The following is a 22,589-nucleotide window of genomic DNA, read 5'->3' as shown; positions in this document are numbered from 1 at the left end:
TCCCACTATGACCCTTCTCCAAGCCTCAGTTAGATTTTGTGCCCGGCCGAGGTTGGATGCACACTAGGGGCTCTCCTGAGCTTCTAAAAAGAAAGTATAGAATTAGGTTTTTTATTTTACAGTGAGACCTGCTGGCAACAGGCTCACTGCAACGAGGGACTAAGGGGAGAAGAAGCGAACCTACCTGCTTGCAGCTAGCTTGGGTTTCTTAGGCTACTGGACACCATTAGCTCCAGAGGGATCGACCGCATGGAACTGGCCTTGGTGTTCGGTCCCGGAGCCGCGCCGCCGTCCCCCTTACAGAGCCACAAGCAAGAAGAGGTCCGGAAAATCGGCGGCAGAAGACATCAGTCTTCACCAAGGTAGCGCACAGCACTGCAGCTGTGCGCCATTGCTCCTCATACACACTTCACACTCCGGTCACTGAGGGTGCAGGGCGCTAGGGGGGGGCGCCCTGAGCAGTAATAAAAACACCTTGGCTGGCAAAAATACCACAATATATAGCCCCAGAGGCTATATATGTGATAATTACCCCTGCCAGAATCCATAAAAAAAGCGGGAGAATAGTCCGCGAAAAAGGGGCGGAGCTATCTCCTTCAGCACACTGGCGCCATTTCTCCCTCACAGCTCCGTTGGAAGGAAGCTCCCTGGCTCTCCCCTGCAGTCTACACTACAGAAAAGGGTAAAAAAGAGAGGGGGGGCACTAAATTTATTCGCAGTATATATAACAGCAGCTATAGGGGACATAATTCAGTTAGTCCCTGCATTATATAGCGCTCTGGTGTGTGCTGGCATACTCTCACTCTGTCTCCCCAAAGGGCTTTTGTGGGTCCTGTCCTCTGTTAGAGCATTCCCTGTGTGTGTGTGCGGTGTGTCGGTACGGCTGTGTCGACATGTTTGATGAGGATAATGATGTGGAGGGGAGCAGATGCCTATAGAAGGGATGTCACCCCCTGCGGGGCAGACACATGAGTGGATGGACTTATGGAAGGAATTGCGTGCACGTGTCGACTCCTTACACAAAAAATTTGACGACATGCCAAATGCGGGACAGCCGGCTTCTCAGCTCGTGCCTGTCCAGGCGTCTCAAAGGCCATCGGGGGCTCTAAAACGCCCGCTACCTCAGATGGCAGACGCGGATGTCGACACGGATACTGACACCAGTGTCGACGACGATGAGTCTAGTCTAATGTCCACTAAGGCCATTCGTTGCATGATTGAAGCAATGAAAGAGGTGTTACAAATTTCTGATATAAACCCAGGTACCACTAAAAAGGGTATTATGTTTGGGGAGAAAAAACTACCCGTAGTTTTTCCCCCATCAGAAGAATTAAATGAAGTGTGTGAAGAAGCGTGGGCTTTCCCTGATAAAAGATTGGTAATCTCTAAGAAGTTACTAATGGCGTTCCCTTTCCCGCCAGAGGATAGGTCACGTTGGGAGACACCCCCTAGGGTGGATAAAGCGCTCACACGTTTGTCTAAAAAGGTGGCACTACCGTCTCCGGATACGGCCGCCCTCAAGGAACCTGCTGATAGAAAGCAGGAGGCGATCCTGAAGTCTGTATATACACACTCAGGCATTATACTTAGGCCAGCTATTGCGTCAGCCTGGATGTGCAGTGCTGCCGCTGCGTGGTCAGATTCCCTGTCAGAAAATATTGACACCCTAGACAGGGACACTATTCTGCTAACCATAGAGCATATAAAAGACTCAGTCTTATACATGAGAGATGCACAGAGGGAGATCTGCCGGCTGGCATCTAAAATATAAATGCATTGTCCATTTCTGCTAGGAGAGGCTTATGGACTCGCCAGTGGACAGGGGATGCAGATTCAAAAAGGCACATGGAAGTTTTGCCTTATAAGGGTGAGGAGTTATTTGGGGATGGTCTCTCGGACCTAGTTTCCACAGCAACTGCTGGGAAGTCAGCATTTTTACCCCATGTTCCCTCACAGCCTAAAAAGGCGCAGTTTTATCAGGTACAGTCCTTTCGGACTCAGAAAAACAGGCGTGGAAAAGGCGGGTCCTTTCTGTCCAGAGGCAGAGGTAGGGGAAAAAGGCTGCAACAAACAGCAGGTTCCCAGGAGCAAAAGTCCTCCCCCGCTTCTTCCAAGTCCGCCGCATGACGGTGGGGCTCCACAGGCGGAGCCAGGTACGGTGGGGGGCCGCCTCAAAAATTTCAGCGATCAGTGGGCTCGCTCACAGGTGGATCCTGCAAATAGTATCTCAAGGGTACAAACTGGAATTGGAGGCGTCTCCACCCCACCGGTTCCTAAAATCTGCCTTGCCGATTACTCCTTCAGACAGGGAGGCTGTGCTAGCGGCAATTCACAAGCTGTATTCCCAGCAGGTGATAATCAAGGTGCCCCTACTTCAACAAGGACGGGGTTACTATTCCACACTGTTTGTGGTACCGAAACCGGACGGTTCGGTGAGACCCATTTTAAATTTGAAATCCTTGAACACATACATAAAAAAATCCAAGTTCAAGATGGAATCGCTCAGGGCGGTTATTGCAAGCCTGGACGAGGGGGATTACATGGTATCCCTGGACATCAAGGATGCTTACCTGCATGTCCCCATTTACTATCCTCACCAGGAGTACCTCAGATTTGTGGTACAGGATTGCCATTACCAATTCCAGACGCTGCCGTTTGGACTCTCCACGGCACCGAGGGTGTTTACCAAGGTAATGGCGGAAATGATGATACTCCTTCGAAGAAAGGGAGTTTTAATTATCCCGTACTTGGACGATCTCCTAATAAAGGCGAGGTCCAAGGAGCAGTTGTTGGTGGGAGTAGCACTATCTCAGGAGGTGCTACACCAGCACGGTTGGATTCTGAATATTCCAAAATCACAGCTGGTTCCGACGACACGTCTACTGTTCCTGGGTATGATTCTGGATACAGTCCAGAAAAAAGTGTTTCTCCCGGAGGAGAAAGCCAAGGAGCTGTCATCTCTAGTCAGAGACCTCCTGAAACCAAAACAGGTATCGGTGCATCACTGCACGCGGGTCCTGGGAAAGATGGTGGCTTCTTACGAAGCAATTCCTTTCGGCAGGTTCCATGCCAGAATCTTTCAGTGGGACCTGTTGGACCAATGGTCCGGATCGCATCTTCAGATGCATCGCCTAATAACCCTGTCTCCAAGAACCAGGGTGTCTCTGCTGTGGTGGCTGCAGAGTGCTCATCTTCTAGAGGGCCGCAGATTCGGCATACAGGACTGGGTCCTGGTGACCACGGATGCCAGCCTTCGAGGCATGGGGCAGTCACACAGGGAAGAAACTTCCAAGGACTATGGTCGAGTCAGGAGACTTCCCTACACATAAATATTCTGGAACTAAGGGCCATTTACAATGCCCTAAGTCAGGCAAAATCCCTGCTTCTACACCAGCCGGTACTGATCCAGTCAGACAACATCACGGCAGTCGCCCATGTAAATCGACAGGGCGGCACAAGAAGCAGGATGGCAATGGCAGAAGCCACAAGGATTCTCCGATGGGCGGAAAATCACGTACTAGCACTGTCAGCAGTGTTCATTCCGGGAGTGGACAACTGGGAAGCAGACTTTCTCAGCAGGCACGACCTCCACCCGGGAGAGTGGGGACTTCATCCAGAAGTCTTCACGCTGATTGTAAATCGATGGGAACGGCCACAGGTGGACATGATGGCGTCCCGCCTAAACAAAAAACTAGAGAGATATTGCGCCAGGTCAAGGGACCCTCAGGCGATAGCTGTGGACGCTCTAGTGACACCGTGGGTGTACCAGTCAGTTTATGTGTTCCCTCCTCTGCCTCTCATACCAAGGGTACTGAGAATAATAAGAAAACGAGGAGTAAGAACAATACTCGTGGTTCCGGATTGGCCAAGACGTGCGTGGTACCCGGAACTTCAAGAGATGATCTCAGAGGACCCATGGCCTCTGCCGCTCAGACAGGACCTGCTGCAGCAGGGGCCCTGTCTGTTCCAAGACTTACCGCGGCTGCGTTTGACGGCATGGCGGTTGAACGCCGGATTCTGAAGGAAAAGGGCATTCCGGAGGAAGTCATTCCTACGCTGATTAAAGCCAGGAAAGATGTAACTGCAAAGCATTATCACCGCATATGGCGGAAGTATGTTGCTTGGTGTGAGGCCAAAAAGGCCCCAACAGAGGAATTTCAACTAGGTCGATTTCTGCATTTCCTACAAGCAGGAGTGACTATGGGCCTGAAATTAGGCTCCATTAAGGTACAGATCTCGGCTCTGTCGATTTTCTTCCAGAAAGAACTAGCTTCACTACCTGAAGTTCAGACGTTTGTGAAAGGAGTGCTGCATATTCAGCCCCCGTTTGTGCCTCCAGTGGCACCTTGGGATCTCAACGTGGTGTTGAATTTCTTAAAATCACATTGGTTTGAGCCACTTAAAACCGTGGATCTAAAATATCTCACGTGGAAAGTGGTCATGTTATTGGCCTTGGCTTCGGCCAGGCGTGTGTCAGAATTGGCGGCTTTGTCATGTAAAAGCCCTTATCTGATTTTCCATATGGATAGGGCTGAATTGAGGACTCGTCCCCAGTTTCTCCCTAAGGTGGTATCAGCTTTTCACTTGAACCAACCTATTGTGGTGCCTGCGGCTACTAGGGACTTGGAGGATTCCAAGTTACTGGACGTAGTCAGGGCCTTGAAAATTTATGTTTCCAGGACGGCTAGAGTCAGGAAAACTGACTCGCTATTTATCCTGTATGCACCCAACAAACTGGGTGCTCCTGCTTCTAAGCAGACTATTGCTCGCTGGATTTGTAGCACAATTCAGCTGGCGCATTCTGCGGCTGGACTGCCGCATCCTAAATCAGTAAAAGCCCATTCCACAAGGAAGGTGGGCTCATCTTGGGCGGCTGCCCGAGGGGTCTCGGCTTTACAACTTTGCCGAGCTGCTACTTGGTCAGGGGCAAACACGTTTGCAAAATTCTACAAATTAGATACCCTGGCTGAGGAGGACCTTGAGTTCTCTCATTCGGTGCTGCAGAGTCATCCGCACTCTCCCGCCCGTTTGGGAGCTTTGGTATAATCCCCATGGTCCTTTCGGAGTTCCCAGCATCCACTAGGACGTCAGAGAAAATAAGATTTTACTCACCGGTAAATCTATTTCTCGTAGTCCGTAGTGGATGCTGGCGCCCATCCCAAGTGCGGATTGTCTGCAATACTTGTACATAGTTATTGTTAACTAAAGGGTTATTGTTGAGCCATCTGTTGAGAGGCTCAGTTGTTTTCATACTGTTAAACTGGGTATAGTATCACGAGTTATACGGTGTGATTGGTGTGGCTGGTATGAGTCTTACCCGGGATTCAAAATCCTTCCTTATTATGTCAGCTCGTCCGGGCACAGTGTCCTAACTGAGGCTTGGAGGAGGGTCATAGTGGGAGTAGCCAGTGCACACCAGGTGACCTAAAAGCTTTCTTTAGTTGTGCCCAGTCTCCTGCGGAGCCGCTATTCCCCATGGTCCTTTCGGAGTTCCCAGCATCCACTACGGACTACGAGAAATAGATTTACCGGTGAGTAAAATATTATTTTTCTCACTCCCTCTACGCACACAATTAGCAGCCTTACACATAACAGCCACAGTAGTGTTCCTTACACACAATGTCTCCAGTATAGTGCCAGATACACATAATGTCTCCAGTATAGTGCCAGATACACATAATGTGCAGTGCCAGATACACATGATATGCCCTTCAGCATGCCAGATAGACATGATATGCCCCCCAGCAGTACCAGATAGACACGACATGCCCCGCAGCAGTGCCAGCTACACACGACATGCCCCGCAGCAGTGCCAGCTACACACAACATGCCCCACAGCAGTGCCAGCTACACACATTATGCCCCCCAGCAGTGCCAGCTACACATGATAGTGTTCACTTTTTAGGGCAGGGTGCTGATCACAGGGAGGGCACATTTTAAAGTTAGGAGGGCAAAATGATGTACATATTGTAATGCTTGTTGTTCCTCTACCTACATGCTAAAGCATGGACAGTGTGCGCCGAAGGCGCACAGCAAAAATTTAGGGGCGTTGATTCGTAAGGAAGGTGCGTGGCCACATAATAGTGGCAATTCGCATTACACCACACAGTAGTGCAGCTAATACACATTGCACCAGGTAGAACCTCCTATACACTTTGCGCCAGGCAGAGCACTGAGACACTTTGCTCCAGGTAGAGAGCACTGAGACATTGCCTAGCCACAGACGCTACACGTGACATGCCACCCAGCAGTGCCAGCTCCACGTGACATGCCCACCAGCAGTGCCAGCTCCACGTGACATGCCCACCAGCAGTGCCAGCTCCACGTGACATGCCCCCCAGCAGTGCCAGCTCCACGTGACATGCCCCCCAGCAGTGCCAGATACATAAATGCCCCCACAGTGCCAGTTACATAAATGCCCCCACAGTGCCAGATGCATAAATGCCTCCACAGGGCAGATATGCCCCCACAGTGCCAGATACATAAATGCCCCCACAGTGCAGATATGCCCCCACAGTGCAGATATGCCTCCATAGTTCCAGATACATAAATGCCCCCAGTGTCAGATACATACATGCCCCCACAGTGCCGATATGCCCCCACAGTGCAGATATGTCTCCATAGTGCCAGATACATAAATGCCCCCAGTGTCAGATACATAAATGCCCCCACAGTGTCAGATACATTTATGCCCCCACAGTGTCAGATACATTTATGCCCCCACAGTGTCAGATACATAAATGCCCCCACAGTGCCAGATACATAAATGCCCCCTGTGCCGATATGCCCCCACAATGCCAGATACATAAATGCCCCCACAGTGCCAGATACATAAATGCCCCCTGTGCCGATATGCCCCCACAATGCCAGATACATAAATGCCCCCACAGTGCAGATATGGCTCCATAGTGCCAGATACATAAATGCCCCCAGTGTCAGATACATAAATGCCCCCACAGTGCCAGATATGTCCCCACAGTGCCAGATACATAAATGCCCCCACAGTGCCAGATACATAAATGCCCCCACAGTGCAGATATGGCTCCATAGTGCCAGATACATAAATGCCCCCAGTGTCAGATACATAAATGCCCCCACAGTGCCAGATATGTCCCCACAGTGCCAGATATGTCCCCACAGTGCCAGATATGTCCCCACAGTGCCAGATATGTCCCCACAGTGCCAGATACAGATATGCCCCTGATGCCAGATACACTTGCGCCCCAATGCCAGATACACTTGTCCCATGCCCCCAGTGCCAGACATGCCCCCAGTGCCAGATATCACCTCCCTCACCCCCACCCCCGTGCTGCTCACCGCGCTTCTGCTGCTGAGTGACGACAAGTCTGTCTGCTGCTGCTGTTCAGCTGAGGGCGGGGAGGAGAGCGCAGTGTGCGCCTCTCCTAGCCCTCAATCTGTGGCAGCTACAACTAGGCGCCGGTCCGCAAGCCAATCAAAGCTCGCGGACCGGCAGCCAATCAGCTTCAGCTGCCGGACCGCGAGCTCTGGTTGGCTCACGGGCAGGGCCGGGCCGGCGGCGGTTAGCTGGGGGGTGGGAGGGGGAGTACACAGGGGCCGGCCTTTGAGATAGATGGACTCTGCAGTGCTGGGACGGCTCCAGGCTCCAATATGGCGGCCAGAGCTAGCGGCGCCCTGTTCGGCCGCTCTATTGGAACGTGCCTGGAGCCGGCCCTGGATGTCAGAATGTCCATAAATAGTGGGGTGGGGGGGTCCGTAGGAAGTCTGGGTGATGAGACTTTATTGCTTTTCCCCCAATGCCACCCACCTCATTAATATTAAAATTACAGCAGGCCTAGACTAATTAGTATGCAGGTGTGAAGGAGCTTGCAGTCTGTCGTAGAACGGACGCCACTAATCTGTTCTTTCATCCTCCGGTTTCCCCTGTAGGTGATAAATCACCCTTTATAGCACTGATGTGTAAAACAGTACATTGTGGTTTATAAATAACACGGCCTGTAAGCTTTACTACAAGACTGCGGCAAGCAGCATGAGGGATTTGTCAGGCCTCTCGTACAGCCCGTGTCAGGAGAGCTGCACACATTACCTGAGGTCAGACATGGCCGCACAATGGTTACTTATCCCTCAGACTCATTACTCAGGATTACCCATTACTCTTATGAAGGGGAGTGGGGTGGGGGCACTTAATACTCACCCGAAGGTCCCTTCTTAACTGGCCCATACACAGATTTAGCTGTTGAGCTCTATGATTGGCCTCCGAGGCATGTCACATATTGAAGCCTATTGTAAAGTACTGCAGAGCATTTACATTTTTTTATTTATTTATTTTTTATACAAAAACAAGAAGTCTATTCACAAACATTATACAAGCACCAAAATGTTGTGCTAGAGCAGGGATGAGGAACCTTCGGCCCTCCAGCTGCTGTTGAACTACACATACCAGCATGCCTTGCTACAGTTTTGCTATTTGGCAATGCTAAAACTGTTGCAGGGCATGCTGGGATGTTTAGTTTAACAACAGCTGGAGGGCTGAAGGTTCCCCAGCCCTGTGCTAGAGCATGGGTCTTCAACCTGGGGCCCTCCAGCTGCTGTGGAACTACACATCCCAGCATGCCACAATTTTTCTATTAAGGCATGAACTGAAGCAGGGCATGCTGGGATGTGTAGTTCCACAGCAGCTGGAGGGACGCAGGTTTGAAGACCCATGCGTTATGAGTCTGACATTTAAGATTGTTATCCATTCCGTTTTGGAAACCCCTGTGCGCCAAGGTTGGAGCCTGCCACATTTAAGGAGGGGATTAATATCTCCAGGAGACTGGGACAACCCCTTTCTCCTCTTAGAGTGCCACGTTATACCCGTCTCAGGCAGCCAGGTGTCTTAGAGCCTCATTTTCAAGTGGCACGTGGCCCCTTCTTACACTGCACCCAGGCCCTACTGTGCTGACATATAGTAAACGAGCCAGTCTTCCTGCTGGAAATGACACCTTTATTTTCCGTTCCTCCCAGCAAAAGCACGTCGGCCGCTCTCCGGGATTCAGCAGCTCCACGCAGCAGCAGGAGATCAACAAGCTGAAGACCGACCTGGAGAAAAAGAGTGTTTTCTACGAGGAGGAGCTGTCCAAGCGGGAAGCGCTGCACACCTCCGAGATCAAGAACCTGAAGAAGGAACTGCGGGACAACGAAAGCCAACAGCTCACCCTCAAAAAGGAGATCCTGATCCTGAAGGACAAGCTGGAGAAGACCCGCAGAGAGAGGTAAGTGCTTGTTTGATGTGTCCTGGTCTAGGTTAGTCTCTCTGTAGTGCAGACGCATTGGTTCTTCTGTCAAACAAGAGTACTCCCATTTCTGAGTGTCACATTTGTCATTGCCTGGCAGTGCTGGCTTAGTGTTGTGTTCTTGTTCATGACCGAGTGATGTTTATATTAGGTGTATTTCTTGGGGGTCCCATCACCTATTGTCTTTCTCCGAAAACCGGGACACGATGATCTAGAAAGAGATAACAGACGCTATAACCAGATGTCCCTAATCGGCGCGTTAGAATGTTAACAGCAGCACAGAGTATTTCAGTTCTGCCATTATACTTGGGAGAGAGGATTTGGCAGCATGTATTTCAGTACTTGGATTTCTCACTTGTGTCCTATCATTGTCCACGTGTGGAGTAATAAGGACTTCCGTACACGTTTGTAGCAAAATAAAGTGAAATAAACACGCATGGGCTCCTTAGAAATAATTTCAGCAACAAATCACAATCCCTGTGTGCACCGGTTTGTCCCTGAGCCCTGTAATAGCACCTGAGGCATACCGTCACCTGCTCCTCGTGGCAGCACCACTTCTGTATACGTTTGTTCTGCCCTGTGGGTCTTGCGGTGTTGAGCTGTCCCCAGGATCTCTGTGTTACACCAGCGACCCGTGCCAGCCGTTACTGCAGATGTCAGTGGCTGGAAATCCAGAATTGGCTGCCTTGTTTGTACATCCTGATGATCAACCCTAAAAAGGGAAAGTATCCTGAGAGCCGTGCCTATAAATCCACAAAGGATCACATTATTTTAAGTAGGGAGATTTATGTCTAAACAAACCCCAAAGGCCGTATGATGCATTGAAAACGAAGGCGGCAGCTTCCTTGTGTATGCTCTGTCAGATCTCCCACTTCAAGCCCACAGACTGTGCAGAATAGTACATACGTAGCTGGAGATGCACTTTCTAACTGAAGGCATATTTAAAGCAGAGCTAATCCAGACAGGTATTTGCATGCTTTGTAGATAAAGCAGAACTGCCCCGTCTATCCTTCTGTTGATGCAGAAAATCATTCAGAGGGTGCTTGACGCACGCTGCCATATTTCTTTCCATACCTGTCACAGATATCTATAAATAGACTGCTAACAAGGCAGCAATGTGCTCCACACTCTTTTTAGCCCCATTAACATTTTATTTTTAAAACTTAGGTTTCCCTTAGCTTTCTGCATACCCCGTAAGCATCACAAAGTCTTCCACATTATTACACTTGGACCAGTGCTTTCAGTCGTTTCTTGCTTTTTGCTTAAAGCCCAGAGGTGGATCCAGGGGGTGTGATTGGGGCAATCACCCCCTTGCCAGGGGTAGGCTGCCAGTTGCTGCACACTATATACACTGTAAGCTTCTGGCAGCGGACACAGCCAGGTTGCATGCAGCTGCGGCTGCCACACTGGTTGGTGGATGGCACTGGTCATCCACCTATCAGGATGCAGGGGTGCGGAGCTAAATCGCCCTCTGGATCTGACACCGTCGGGGCTGTCAGTCAGGACTGTCTTTATAAGATCTGACATGCATTGATTCATACACGCATAGAATTGTGCTTTCCGGCCACAAATATTCCTGAAGGTTAACGTCACAGTGAGTCTCTTGCGCCGTATAACAGTCACCGCCAGAATAAATGCCTTTAATAATCCATTACAGTCCAAGAAGGCCACAAGGGTCCTACACAGTAACATTTATACGGCAGTCCTATACAGTATATAAACTGTGTAATACAGAGGTAAGTTTACTCCACATTTCCGAGCTTGGTAGAAGCCAACTACCCCCCCCCCCCACTTCCACCCCCCTGTGCATGTTGCCTGTGCATAGAGAAGCAAGTAGGCTGAAATACTCTGTGCAGCACTGATTGCTGTAATTCTCTGATTGGCTGCAGGCTGTTCTGTCAGTACATCTACGGTAGGTATTTCGATGTTCTTAGGACAATGACGAATGTCAGACCGCTCACATGGTGCCTGTAATAACTAACGGACACGTGGTTTAACCTCCTGCGTTTTATGTTTCCTCAGCCAAAGTGAGAGGGAAGAATTTGAGGCGGAGGTTAAGCAGAAGTTTGAGCGTGAGCGGGCTCTTCTCTCCGAGGAGAACAGGAGGATCTCAAGTGAACTCGACAAGGTACCGGGTCTCCCCTCTGCCCCCATCCTGTGGTCATCAAAGTGCAAATGAAACCGCGTTTGTCCTGAGTGCGACATACTGTATGCCATCTTAAAGTAGACAGCTTGTGCCTCGTGCCTCCGACATACCACTACACCCCAGTGCTGGATGCTGCGTCAGCCCTCGCAGTGCCCCCCCTCCCCCCACTGTGTGCAGGTGATGGATTTGCTCTAAGTAACCGATACAGAGCCGAATTCATTGTTTTATGTTCTGTAATTATATAATGTGTATCCTTTGGGCACTGATCGCAGGGCGGCTATATGCTGCAGTATTGCCGTCTCCTACATTGTGACACAGCTGTGGTTGAAGAGTGCACATTACTGGTAAATACAACACCGTGCAATTATCACAATGAGTTGCTGTGTTGGATACAGGATTTCTTCCTGACGCTATAGGACCGCAAAGTGCTTTACATTTCCCTGTACGACATAAAATATAACATAAGCTGAACAGGGGACATTAGTGAAACGCGTGAGTATCAGGAAAGTTTCTTGTAGTAAATCTATTATTATTGAATCAGCATAATTCCGACCATCACATCACTCATTGTAACTATACACGGACAGTCTGTGCTTCCTATTGTCTGCAGTCTAGCATCCAGTCCTGTGCTTTCCCAGCTTTATATCTTCATGGTATATTTTTGCAGATGATCTTACTCATCGTAAGCTGTTCCTGAAGACGCACGTCGTCCTTGCCCCGAAGCATATAATGATTTTAGTATGTTAGCTAAATTAGTGTTAGGACTCCTATGCAGGACCTGACTACTGTACTGACCAGGCTGCGATTCATTCCAGCTCACCGCAACGTTTGAGAGGCAGAGCGTCAACAACCGGCAGCTGGAAGAGGAGATGAGGGACCTGGCCGATAAGAAGGAGTCGGTGGCGCACTGGGAGGCGCAGATCACAGAAATCATCCAATGGTTGGTATTGTAGTGTCAGCTGCATCGCTTGTTACAGCATGTGGCCCTCTTTTTTTTGAAACGGGGTCACTTCTGGTGGGGAGATTGGTCATTAGGAATGATTAAAATAATCTTCCATGAAATTACAATGTGACTGCAGCAGGGAGCAATGGTCTGATCTGCATTTACAGCAGCCTGTGGGTTCTTTCTGTGCTCTTCAGCCATGCATATATATGATAAGGTAAGGGTATCTGTTGTTGAATCTGGAGAGCAGCTGTTGGTCTCCTACCTGGGTGTCCAAGATAAATAATCTCCTGATTGCTAAGAACTGTGGTGGAAGAGAAGCAGAGAAGGCAGTGTGTTCTGTAAAAGTTATTGGAGGGCATGTACAAGCCAGTAGAAGCAAGTTGTATGAAGGTGGAAAACCGCCATTAAGGAGTTAAGTCTCGTGCAAAAAGCCTCGTGGCACCGTAATTTATATTGCAACTAGTTACCAGTCCGTCAAAATGACGAAACAACATAACCGTGATGTCAGCGCCAGCAGCTGTGCACGTCCGAACGGAGCAACTATTAAATTTCTCTGTTGGGCACCATCTAGTGGCCGCCGGGGCGCAGAACACTTGAATTCCCCCCATAGAGGTGAGGAGCAGCGTTCGCCTTTTATTATGTAGGATTATTACCCCAGTGCTCCATTATAGCAGTAGAATCTGTTGACTCTTTCAGCGCCAGAAGCTTTGGAATTCTTGTATAAAATCCAGGCAGATTTGAATTGCGGCGCAGGAATGCTGGCGGATCCTTGTGTATGGGAAGTTCTGACCTCTGTGCAACCCGCAGACACAGACTGACTCCATGAGAACAGTCCCCCGGCTGCTGGTTATTCCTGCTTCCAGCTCTTATACGTTCTCTGGGGAAATGATTGGCCCTTAATGCTTTTACCAGTCAGCCGGTGATGTTCACGTGTCACACTGACATGTAACCAGTAGGGTTTATCCCGTGTCCTCATATATGTTATCTCCTAGTGATTTCTGTTACATACGTATTGGGCAGAATACACACATTCTGATAGTACCAAATCATTAAGAAATCATTAATGAAATGTCGTCTTTTTTCAGTGATTGCCCCTAAATCTGGAGAGTCCCATAATGTTGCATCCTCCACCTCTAGAAGCTCTTATGATTACCCCACCCTGCGACCGTTAGGGGTATGTTTACTAATTTGGGTCTATTTAAAATCGACCAGAATAGAACCAACATCGCCACAAAATCGACTACAGTGTTTCTATTCCAAATAGCTCATTTACTAATAGTGTATTTTGAGTTCCATTTTAGAATCTCTGGGTGATTTGAGTTCTATTTGAAGTTCGAAATCTGGTGAATTCACTCACAAATCGACCCAAAATCGACTTCATTAAACAAATGCATCGCTATTGGCCAAAAACAGGTCACATGCACTGCGTTACCCACACACACCTTCATTCCTGAGCTAATTTGCATATTCCCGATTTAAATCATTGCTGTATCGTTTCGGTACCAGTTGTTTGAGACTGCCCCTAGAAAGGGATTACCGATCCCCTGTCTAGTAACACTCAGTCTTAGGGGTATATTTAATTGAGGTCGGATCCATTCCGACATGCATTTGACAAGGGCTATTCAATGCCCATCACAATTCGCCTTTAAAAAAGTCGACTTGAGATGAGGGACTGGAGAGGGGGGGGAGACGGGGGAAAGCCGCGGGCAGACGGGGGACAGTAGCGCTACAGCAAGTGTAGCCGGAGGATGTGTCACAGCCGCCGCTTACGGCAGCGTCCACCCGGCTCCAGCAAGCGAGGTCTCCTCCTCCTCGTCTCTCCCCCGTCTCTGCTCCCGCATCTCAATTCGACTTTTTTTTAAAGTCGAGTTGAGATGGTCAAAAAGGGGACCAGAACCTGTTGGTTTTGGCCCCGTTTTCGACAGAAGCATATGGATCTGCAGCTGTTCTGCCGTTCCACGCTTTTCGACAAGTCGAATTCCTTGACTTGTCGAACATTTTGGGGTTAGATTGAATAGGTCGGAACCCCTTTGAATCTCAAAAAGTCAAAAACTGTCGTCTTTTCGACAGACGCCAGCTTTCGACTTCAATTAAATATTCCCCTTAATCCTTTTGAGTGTATGTGTGTGCAGTGTTTTATGCATAAAGTGGAAATGTGCAGCAACTAACATTTGCCATGTTATCTCAACTTGAATTTGTCAAAGGCTAGTTACTGTTGTTTGTTACACTTGTGTCCACCCTTGGGAGTATGTGTGCTGTACGTTGTGGTGTGTTGCCATTGTCGCAGTGTACTCAGTATTAGTGTATGTTTACGTTAGTTCCTGGCTGTGCAGGGGGCTCTCGCTATGCAGCTGCGCTGCGGCAGTAAACGCTGGCTGTTGATGGGAACGTGGCCTTGCTCACAGCCCATCATCATTGTCCTTATTTGGGCAGAGTTTTGTAAAGTTCCCTCCGTCCTGTCATCCTCACCACGGACAGTCAGGAATAGAAGAGTCTTTATCTGGACGTCGGCCAAACTTGGGAATTACTGGCAGCTACAGGCATTAACTCTTTCCCAGCCAGCAGGCCAGAGACACAGATTATCCCTGAGTCACTGGTAAAAATGTCAACATTTTGAGTGTCAGCATTAGATGTCGACATTTTAACCATGATGACATAACTCAATGTCGGCCTTCTGCTGTGGACGTTACGAGGGAAGCATCCAGTGTGTACATTTGTACCATCCGAGCATTCCTGCCACCTCGGCGCCCAAATCCGGGCGCTTTTGGGGTTAGGTACAACTCATTTCTTTCCTAAGACATAAAGGGCAACTATTAAACTCTACCTGTCTCCAGTAACATCTGGTCATTTATGGTGGGAAGGCACTAATTCAGCTACAGACAAGCTGCAATATGGTCGCCCGTTTTTGCTTCATGGACTGAATGGAAATGAGCGAGAGACAACACGCGAAGCCGATACAACTTGCATGTTACAATGATGCCCAGAATGTTCTCACCATTTTATTCCTTTTTCTTGTCAGGGTGAGCGATGAGAAGGACGCACGGGGTTATCTCCAGGCCTTGGCGTCCAAGATGACGGAGGAACTGGAGACTCTAAGGAATTCCAGCCTCGGTGCCAGAGCCACGGTAAGAATCCTTCTCTTACAGCCATAGTGCCTGCCACTCAGCCTAAAATGCAACAGTGTGCTGCCAGCTGGCAGAGGGTTTGGTGGCATCACTCACAGACCAGTCGCCACGTGCCCACAGCAAATAGGGGAGCATTTAAATGGTTACCGCGTTGGTGGCATCATATAATGTATATCCACAGTCCTCTGTTGAACGGGCACATAGTGACTACCAAAGTAGGTGGGCGGTGGCACCACACACAGACCACACTGCATATCTACAGTCCCCCGGGTGGGCGGGCACAGAGCGACAACCATAGTAGGTCGGTGGTGGCATCACACACAGACCACACTGTTTACCCACAGTCCCCAACTGAGCGGACAATAGTGACTGCCATAGGAGGCAAGCGGTGGCATCACGCACTACATGATCTGCAAACAGGCGTACACTCGGCTCTGCATCAGCCTCGGTACAATACAGTAAGCGGGATGATGTGACCTGTATCTCGGCGTGTATTGGAGCCTCGCTATAATCCATGCTGCTTGTGTTGCAGGACATGCCTTGGAAAATGCGCCGTTTTGCAAAGTTGGACATGTCGGCCAGGCTGGAACTTCAGTCTGCTCTGGATGCCGAAATCCGAGCCAAGCAGAACATCCAGGAGGAACTGAACAAGGCAAAGGCGGCCATTATTGCTACAGAATGGTACGTACTGCATGTGGGGTACACCCGTCCTTCCCTCCCAGACAGAGATTGGCACTCACCTCTAGCAATAGCCAGTGAAATGATCTCCCCAGGTTCTTTCACCCCTGGGTATGAGGTCCAATGAGTGGGGTGGCCAAGATGCCTGAAAGTGCTATATCAGATGACACATTCAGACATGCTGGCCACCCCGATTACTAGACCTCACCCTATGCAACTGCTATTTGTGGGTGTTTTGTTTTTTGTTTTTTTTTAAAACAGGTGTCAGATCTGAAAGATGGCATTAGATGTATGTACTCGCTACTCCACCTCTACATGTTACGTTCTGCTATAAAGTATACTGTTTTTCGAACAGAAAGTGTTGTTGACCCCAGTGGAGGACACATTGAACAATTTAATTCAAGTAATTTGTATTGCAATAGTGCCACCTAGGGGTTCACTACGATCGTCCGGCCTCCCGGCGACCAGCATACCGGCGCCGGGAGGCCGGCCGCCGGCTTACCGACAGTGTGGCGAGCGCAAATGAGCCCCTTGCGGGCTCGCTGCTCTCGCCACGCTACGGGCACGGTGGCGCGCTACGCGCGCCACACTATTTTATTCTCCCTCCAGGGGGATCGTGGACCCCCACGAGGGAGAATAAGTGTCGGTATGCCGGCTGTCGGGCTCCCAGCGCCGGTATGCTGGTCGCCGGGAGCCCGAACGCCGGCATACTGAAGACCACCCGCCACCTAGTGCCAACAGTAAATTGCTAGAGCAACCTCTGAAGTGCCTGTTATCCAAATTCCTCTTCATTACATGCCTTAGAGCTTGCTCTAGTGCACTAAGTAGGGATACTTTAATTGTGCCAGCCCTGTATTTATGAATGTTGCCGCTCACAGAGGATGTATCTAATATCCGTGTGGAAAACAAGGTGAACTGTCCACTATGGTTAATGTCGCCATCTAGTGGTACTATGGTTAATGTCGCCATCTAGTGGTACTATGGTTAATGTCGCCATCTAGTGGTACTATGGGTAATATCGCCATCTAATGGCCGATTCATTCACCACGTACTGTCAGCTCTTGGAATGTGTTTATTGTGAGTGAAATGAGGTGAAATAATTATGATTACCGTACTTATACTTGGGAGGTTTGTGTACACTGTGAAGGGAATTGTGTATAATTTACAAGTTCCTTCGCAGAATGTTGTCTGTCATACTTTACTAGAATGTTGACAGATGATGATAATTCCTAACTGACTCCTAATAGCTAATTATGTTTACTACCAGGATGATTCATGTGGAAACTTCTGTGTTAAGAGCTGGGGAATATTATCCAGATATACTGTATATGGTGTAGGTGGTGGTAAAGTACCGGGCAGCAAACAGTTAAGCTTTTAGGTATCCCAAGATGCTTCGGTCCTGCAGTGTATCTGTGGGCAGCGGCATTGTGCAGTGTATCTCAGGGCAGCTGGCGGTATTGTGCAGTGTATCTCAGGGCAGCTGGCAGTATTGTGCAGTGTATCTCAGGGCAGCTGGCGGTATTGTGCAGTGTATCTCAGGACAGCTGGCGGCATTGTGCAGTGTATCTCGGGACAGCTGGCGGTATTGTGCAGTGTATCTCAGGGCAGCTGGCGGTATTGTGCAGTGTATCTCAGGGCAGCTGGCGGTATTGTGCAGTGTATCTCAGGGCAGCTGGCGGTATTGTGCAGTGTATCTCAGGGCAGCTGGCGGTATTGTGCAGTGTATCTCAGGGCAGCTGGCGGCATTGTGCAGTGTATCTCAGGGCAGCTGGCGGCATTGTGCAGTGTATCTCAGGGCAGCTGGCGGTATTGTGCAGTGTATCTCAGGGCAGCTGGCGGCAATGTGCAGTGTATCTCAGGGCAGCTGGCGGCAATGTGCAGTGTATCTCAGGCAGCTGATGGTATAGTGCAGTGCATCTCAGGGCAGCTGGCAGTATTGTGCAGTGTATCTCAGGGCAGCTTGCAGTATTGTGCACTGTGTCCCAGGGCTGAGTTCCCCCTTTTGTATCTCGGGGCAGCTGGCGGCATTGTGCAGTGTATCTCAGGGCATCTGGCGGTGATGTGCAGGGTAATTGTGGGCATCTGGCGGCATTGTGCAGTGTATCTGGGCATCTGGCAGCATTGTGCAGTGTATCTCAGGGCAGCTGGCGGCAATGTGCAGTGTATCTCAGGGCAGCTGGCGGCAATGTGCAGTGTATCTCAGGCAGCTGATGGTATAGTGCAGTGCATCTCAGGGCAGCTGGCAGTATTGTGCAGTGTATCTCAGGGCAGCTTGCAGTATTGTGCACTGTGTCCCAGGGCTGAGTTCCCCCTTTTGTATCTCGGGGCAGCTGGCGGCATTGTGCAGTGTATCTCAGGGCAGCTGGCAATATTGTGCAGTGTATCTCAGGGCATCTGGCGGTGTTGTGCAGAGTAATTGTGGGCATCTGGCGGCATTGTGCAGTGTATCTGGGCATCTGGCAGCATTGTGCAGTGTAATTCAGGGCAGCTGGCGGCAATGTGCAGTGTATCTCAGGGCAGCTGGCGGCAATGTGCAGTGTATCTCAGGGCAGCTGGCGGTATTGTGCAGTGTATCTCAGGGCAGCTGGCGGCATTGTGCAGTATGTCTCAGGGCAGCTGGCAGTATTGTGCAGTGTGTGTCAGGGCAGCTGGCGGTATTGTGCAGTGTATGTCAGGGCAGCTGGCGGTATTGTGCAGTGTATCTCAGGCAGCTGGCAGTATTGTGCAGTGTATCTCAGGCAGCTGACGGTATTGTGCAGTGTATCTCAGGCAGCTGGCAGTATTGTGCAGTGTATCTCAGGCAGCTGATGGTATTGTGCAGTGTATCTCAGGCAGCTGATGGTATTGTGCAGTGTATCTTAGGCAGCTGACGGTATTGTGTAGTGTATCTTAGGCAGCTGACGGTATTGTGTAGTGCATCTCAGGCAGCTGACGGTATTGTGCAGTCTATCTCAGGCAGCTGGCAGTATTGTGCAGTGTATCTCAGGCAGCTGATGGTATTGTGCAGTGTATCTCAGGCAGCTGATGGTATTTTGCAGTGTATCTCAGGCAGCTGACGGTATTGTGCAGTGCATCTCAGGCAGCTGACGGTATTGTGCACGGTGTCCCAGGGCTGAGTTCAACCTTTTTTCCTAACGTTCACGATAAATGAGGAGGACTCATGTTGAACATTTACATTGTCAGCAAACTCCAGGAGTCGGAGAAGAGGAACCAGGATCTTGTCACAGAGGTTGAGAAGCTGAAATGGGAGACGGAGGAATTCAGATCAGAGAAAGGTAATAACGGGGTAGACAGCTGATTAGATTCGGTGATAGCTGATAAGTACATGTGGACTTTTTTGGAGAGGTTAATTGAGCTTAAAGCTTTGAGTGGAGTATATGTAACTAGTACTATATTACTCAGATCCTGATGTGGGCGGACCCAGGCGTGTACATGTCTTCGTCTGCGGCCCACCTGATCTGTATCATTGGAACAATAATGGGTTTGAACTAATTAGCAGGAAATCATGTGCTTCGTTACGCGTGTACATACATATCTAGTACACTGTATTAGTGTACTACATACGCATCATTGGTGAAATATTGCGCAGCATGGGAGTCGCACTATGTGCCACAAAAGGTAGCGACCTATGAGGACACACCTCTGTATCTGTTTAAGCCACTTCAGAAATCTAATGGGAATCCTCTGTCCTGCACCAGCCGAATAGGTAAGGACTGGTAGATAATCTGCGTGTGGCTGCAATTTGCCATAATCTAGACTCATGAATGTCGGCTGGAGGGGGTCAGTGTGCAAACGTCCAATCAGAAGCAGCTCGATAGCGCTGCGAATGTCACCGTCACGTCTCTCAGCAGCGGGAGGGGGGTGGGGTGGAGGGGGTGCTCTGATCTCCGGTCTCCATCGCGCTGTTCCTCCCATGAGAGGAAATTAGTCTACATGGCATTTTAGTATTCCCAGCTCTGACTGAGGCCCTTAGAAAGTATTTCAGATAGAAGCAGCTGCGGAATTACGGACATGAGAACCGCCAATGCCGGGACACGTAGCGAGCAGGGATGGGTCTAGCGTATACGACATGCTGTACGGGGCCAGTGACTTGCTCCACCCCTACGTGTATTTAAGTTGTCGTCTACTCCTCCTTTTCTCTTTCCCATAGGGGTCAAACATCAAGAATCCCAGAATTCATTCTTGGCATTTCTGAATGCACCTACCTCTGTACTGGATCAGTTTGAGGTAAGTGGTTTTCTCATTGTACAAGATTGGCGCTGGTAGAATAATGAGTACAGTATGATGGTGCCCATATAATCCCGCCAGTTGCCCTCCAGGCCTGATGACACTCTTGACCATTCTGGCAGAAAGCACAGAATGCACCAGTTGCGTGTGTCCTTGTCTCAGGGTTGGTATGAGAGAATTACTGTTGGGGGGGGGGGGGGGGTTTGGCAGGAGAGGGAAAATTCTGCCCCAGGATCACTGAAGATCGCGAAACCGGACTTGTACTGCGCCACCAGTTCTCCTTGTACCTAATTAAAGCAATTTTCAACGAGTATTCAACCTAAAGTGCTCAACATTGTCCATTCAGTCTGACGCTAATTCCCTGGTTGTGGTGTCCTTGAATATGACACTGGTCTGTCTTCCCGTCGTCATCGCAGATGACTGTCTTCCAGTGTCCTCAACATCAGCCCAAGGGCTTTAACTCAGGACCTGGGTCATCTCATCGCGGCTCCTCTTCGTAGTCAGCCAATGACACTCTGCTCATTTAGATTCAGGGTTCCCGGTTGATGCGATTGTAGATGATGTTGACATTGCAGATTGATTCAGGAGCCCCCCACGCATAAGGGAATCCTCCACTAGCGTCAGTCCGTTCTAAGCTGCTTATTTCTATTGTAGATTATTTCCTCCCAATGCCCGTGGTGTGATCCTACACGGGCAGAACGCGTGGGGACAGTTTAGTGTGAGTGGGCAGTGATAGTGCCACCGCGTTCTCTGCCAATTCCGATTGACATCTGACCTATCACGATCAGACCAGTGGGGATCGGATATATAGAGAGAGGAAACACTATAGACAATTATGCGCATTGTCAGTAGTTATTAATAGACACCTGGGGGTCCCCTGTCTGTAGAAAGACATTGGGGAGATGGGCCAGCACCTCCTCCTAAATGTAGCTATGGCGACCCGCGATTCCTCTCCTCAGGATCATAGGAAGAGTAGTCTCCTGGCTGGCGGGTGTTGTATTCCTGCTGAATATCTGTTTTGTGCGTTGTCATCGCTAATGTGCGTATCTGCCCTCTGTATTGGGTTATATGTCGTATTACTGTAGTAAAATGCAATGTTTGATACAGATGGGTCCACGCTTATCTTGGCTAGTTTGCTGCGCCTAGGCACACCATGGTTTATTAACATAAACCCTTCATCTATTGTTCTCAGCTGCAATACAATACAGAGAACAATACAGCAGGGGATTAAGGCCCTCATTCCAAGTTGTTCCCTAGCTGCTTTCGGTCGCAGCGCCGCGATTAGGTGAAAAAAATTGCATTTCTGCGCATGCGTACAGGCCGCAGTACGCACGCGCAAAGTACTTTCACACAAAACTTTGCTATTTTACACAAGGTCTGGCGGCGCTTTTCTGTTGCACGAGTGATCGGGGAGTGATTGACAGGAAAGGGGTGTTTCTGGGTGGTAAATCTGCGTTTTCCGGGAGTGTGCTAAAAAACGCAGGCGTGCTAGATGAAAACGCAGGCGTGCCTGGAGAAACGGGGGAGTGGCTGGCCGAACGCAAGCCGTGTTTGTGACGTCAAAGCAGGAACTAAACTGACTGAGGTGATCGCAAGATAGGAGTAGGTCTGGAGCTACTCAGAAACAGCATGAAATTATTTTCTAAATTATTTTCTAGCAGTTCTGCTAAGCTAATATACACCCCCCAGAGGGCGGCGGCCTAGCGTGTGCTAGCGATTAACTCGGAATGAGGGCCAAAGTCATTACAGCAGGGGATTAAGTCCGACTGGCCAGTCTCAATTAATCCTATTAAAGGTCAAGATAAACATGGACCCATCTGTATTTACGTCAGCTCTTGTACTGATGTTGTCCTTCCATGATCCTTTCATATAAGAACCCGTGTTCTCCAGAGGAAATGTGTTTTATGGATACCCTATTGTTACTTACATTGGGTTGCAGCAAAATACTTCTTTCTCCATTGTTGGAGAGAACGTGGTGACAGCTGTTTTGTAGCCTGAACCTATATTTATCGGAACGCAGCTTATTAAATATCAGTAACGAGATTATTGCTCAGGTCCTCAGCAGACATTGGCGCGGCGTTCCTATAAATAGTGGCGCAGCCAGCAGAATGGCGGCCTCCATTGTGCGTCACCTTAGTATTTCAGTTGTAAGGTGTATTCAATAGTCTTAACCTGTTAATAGCCTGCGAGTTGCAAGCACGAGCCCGATTCCG

At 49.4% G+C, this 22,589-nt stretch overlaps 1 protein-coding gene across 5 annotated transcripts in view; it reads left to right on the top strand.

The window, feature by feature from the left end:
• The window catches only part of CDC42BPA (CDC42 binding protein kinase alpha), a 289,458-nt gene that overhangs the window by 214,883 nt on the left and 51,986 nt on the right, over positions 1-22,589 (top strand). For all 5 annotated transcript variants that reach the window (XM_063918950.1, XM_063918951.1, XM_063918949.1 and 2 more), the window contains 7 exons: positions 8,986-9,233; positions 11,277-11,382; positions 12,216-12,340; positions 15,366-15,471; positions 16,004-16,152; positions 19,333-19,424; positions 20,300-20,376. In XM_063918950.1, the coding sequence (XP_063775020.1) occupies positions 8,986-9,233; positions 11,277-11,382; positions 12,216-12,340; positions 15,366-15,471; positions 16,004-16,152; positions 19,333-19,424; positions 20,300-20,376 (903 nt within the window). The remainder of the gene's footprint in view (positions 1-8,985; positions 9,234-11,276; positions 11,383-12,215; positions 12,341-15,365; positions 15,472-16,003; positions 16,153-19,332; positions 19,425-20,299; positions 20,377-22,589) is intronic.

Source organism: Pseudophryne corroboree, chromosome 4 (assembly GCF_028390025.1).
Source record: "Pseudophryne corroboree isolate aPseCor3 chromosome 4, aPseCor3.hap2, whole genome shotgun sequence".
Lineage (NCBI taxonomy): Eukaryota > Metazoa > Chordata > Amphibia > Anura > Myobatrachidae > Pseudophryne > Pseudophryne corroboree.
Note: the sequence above shows the minus strand (reverse complement) of the source record. Positions and strands in the feature narration are given on the sequence as shown.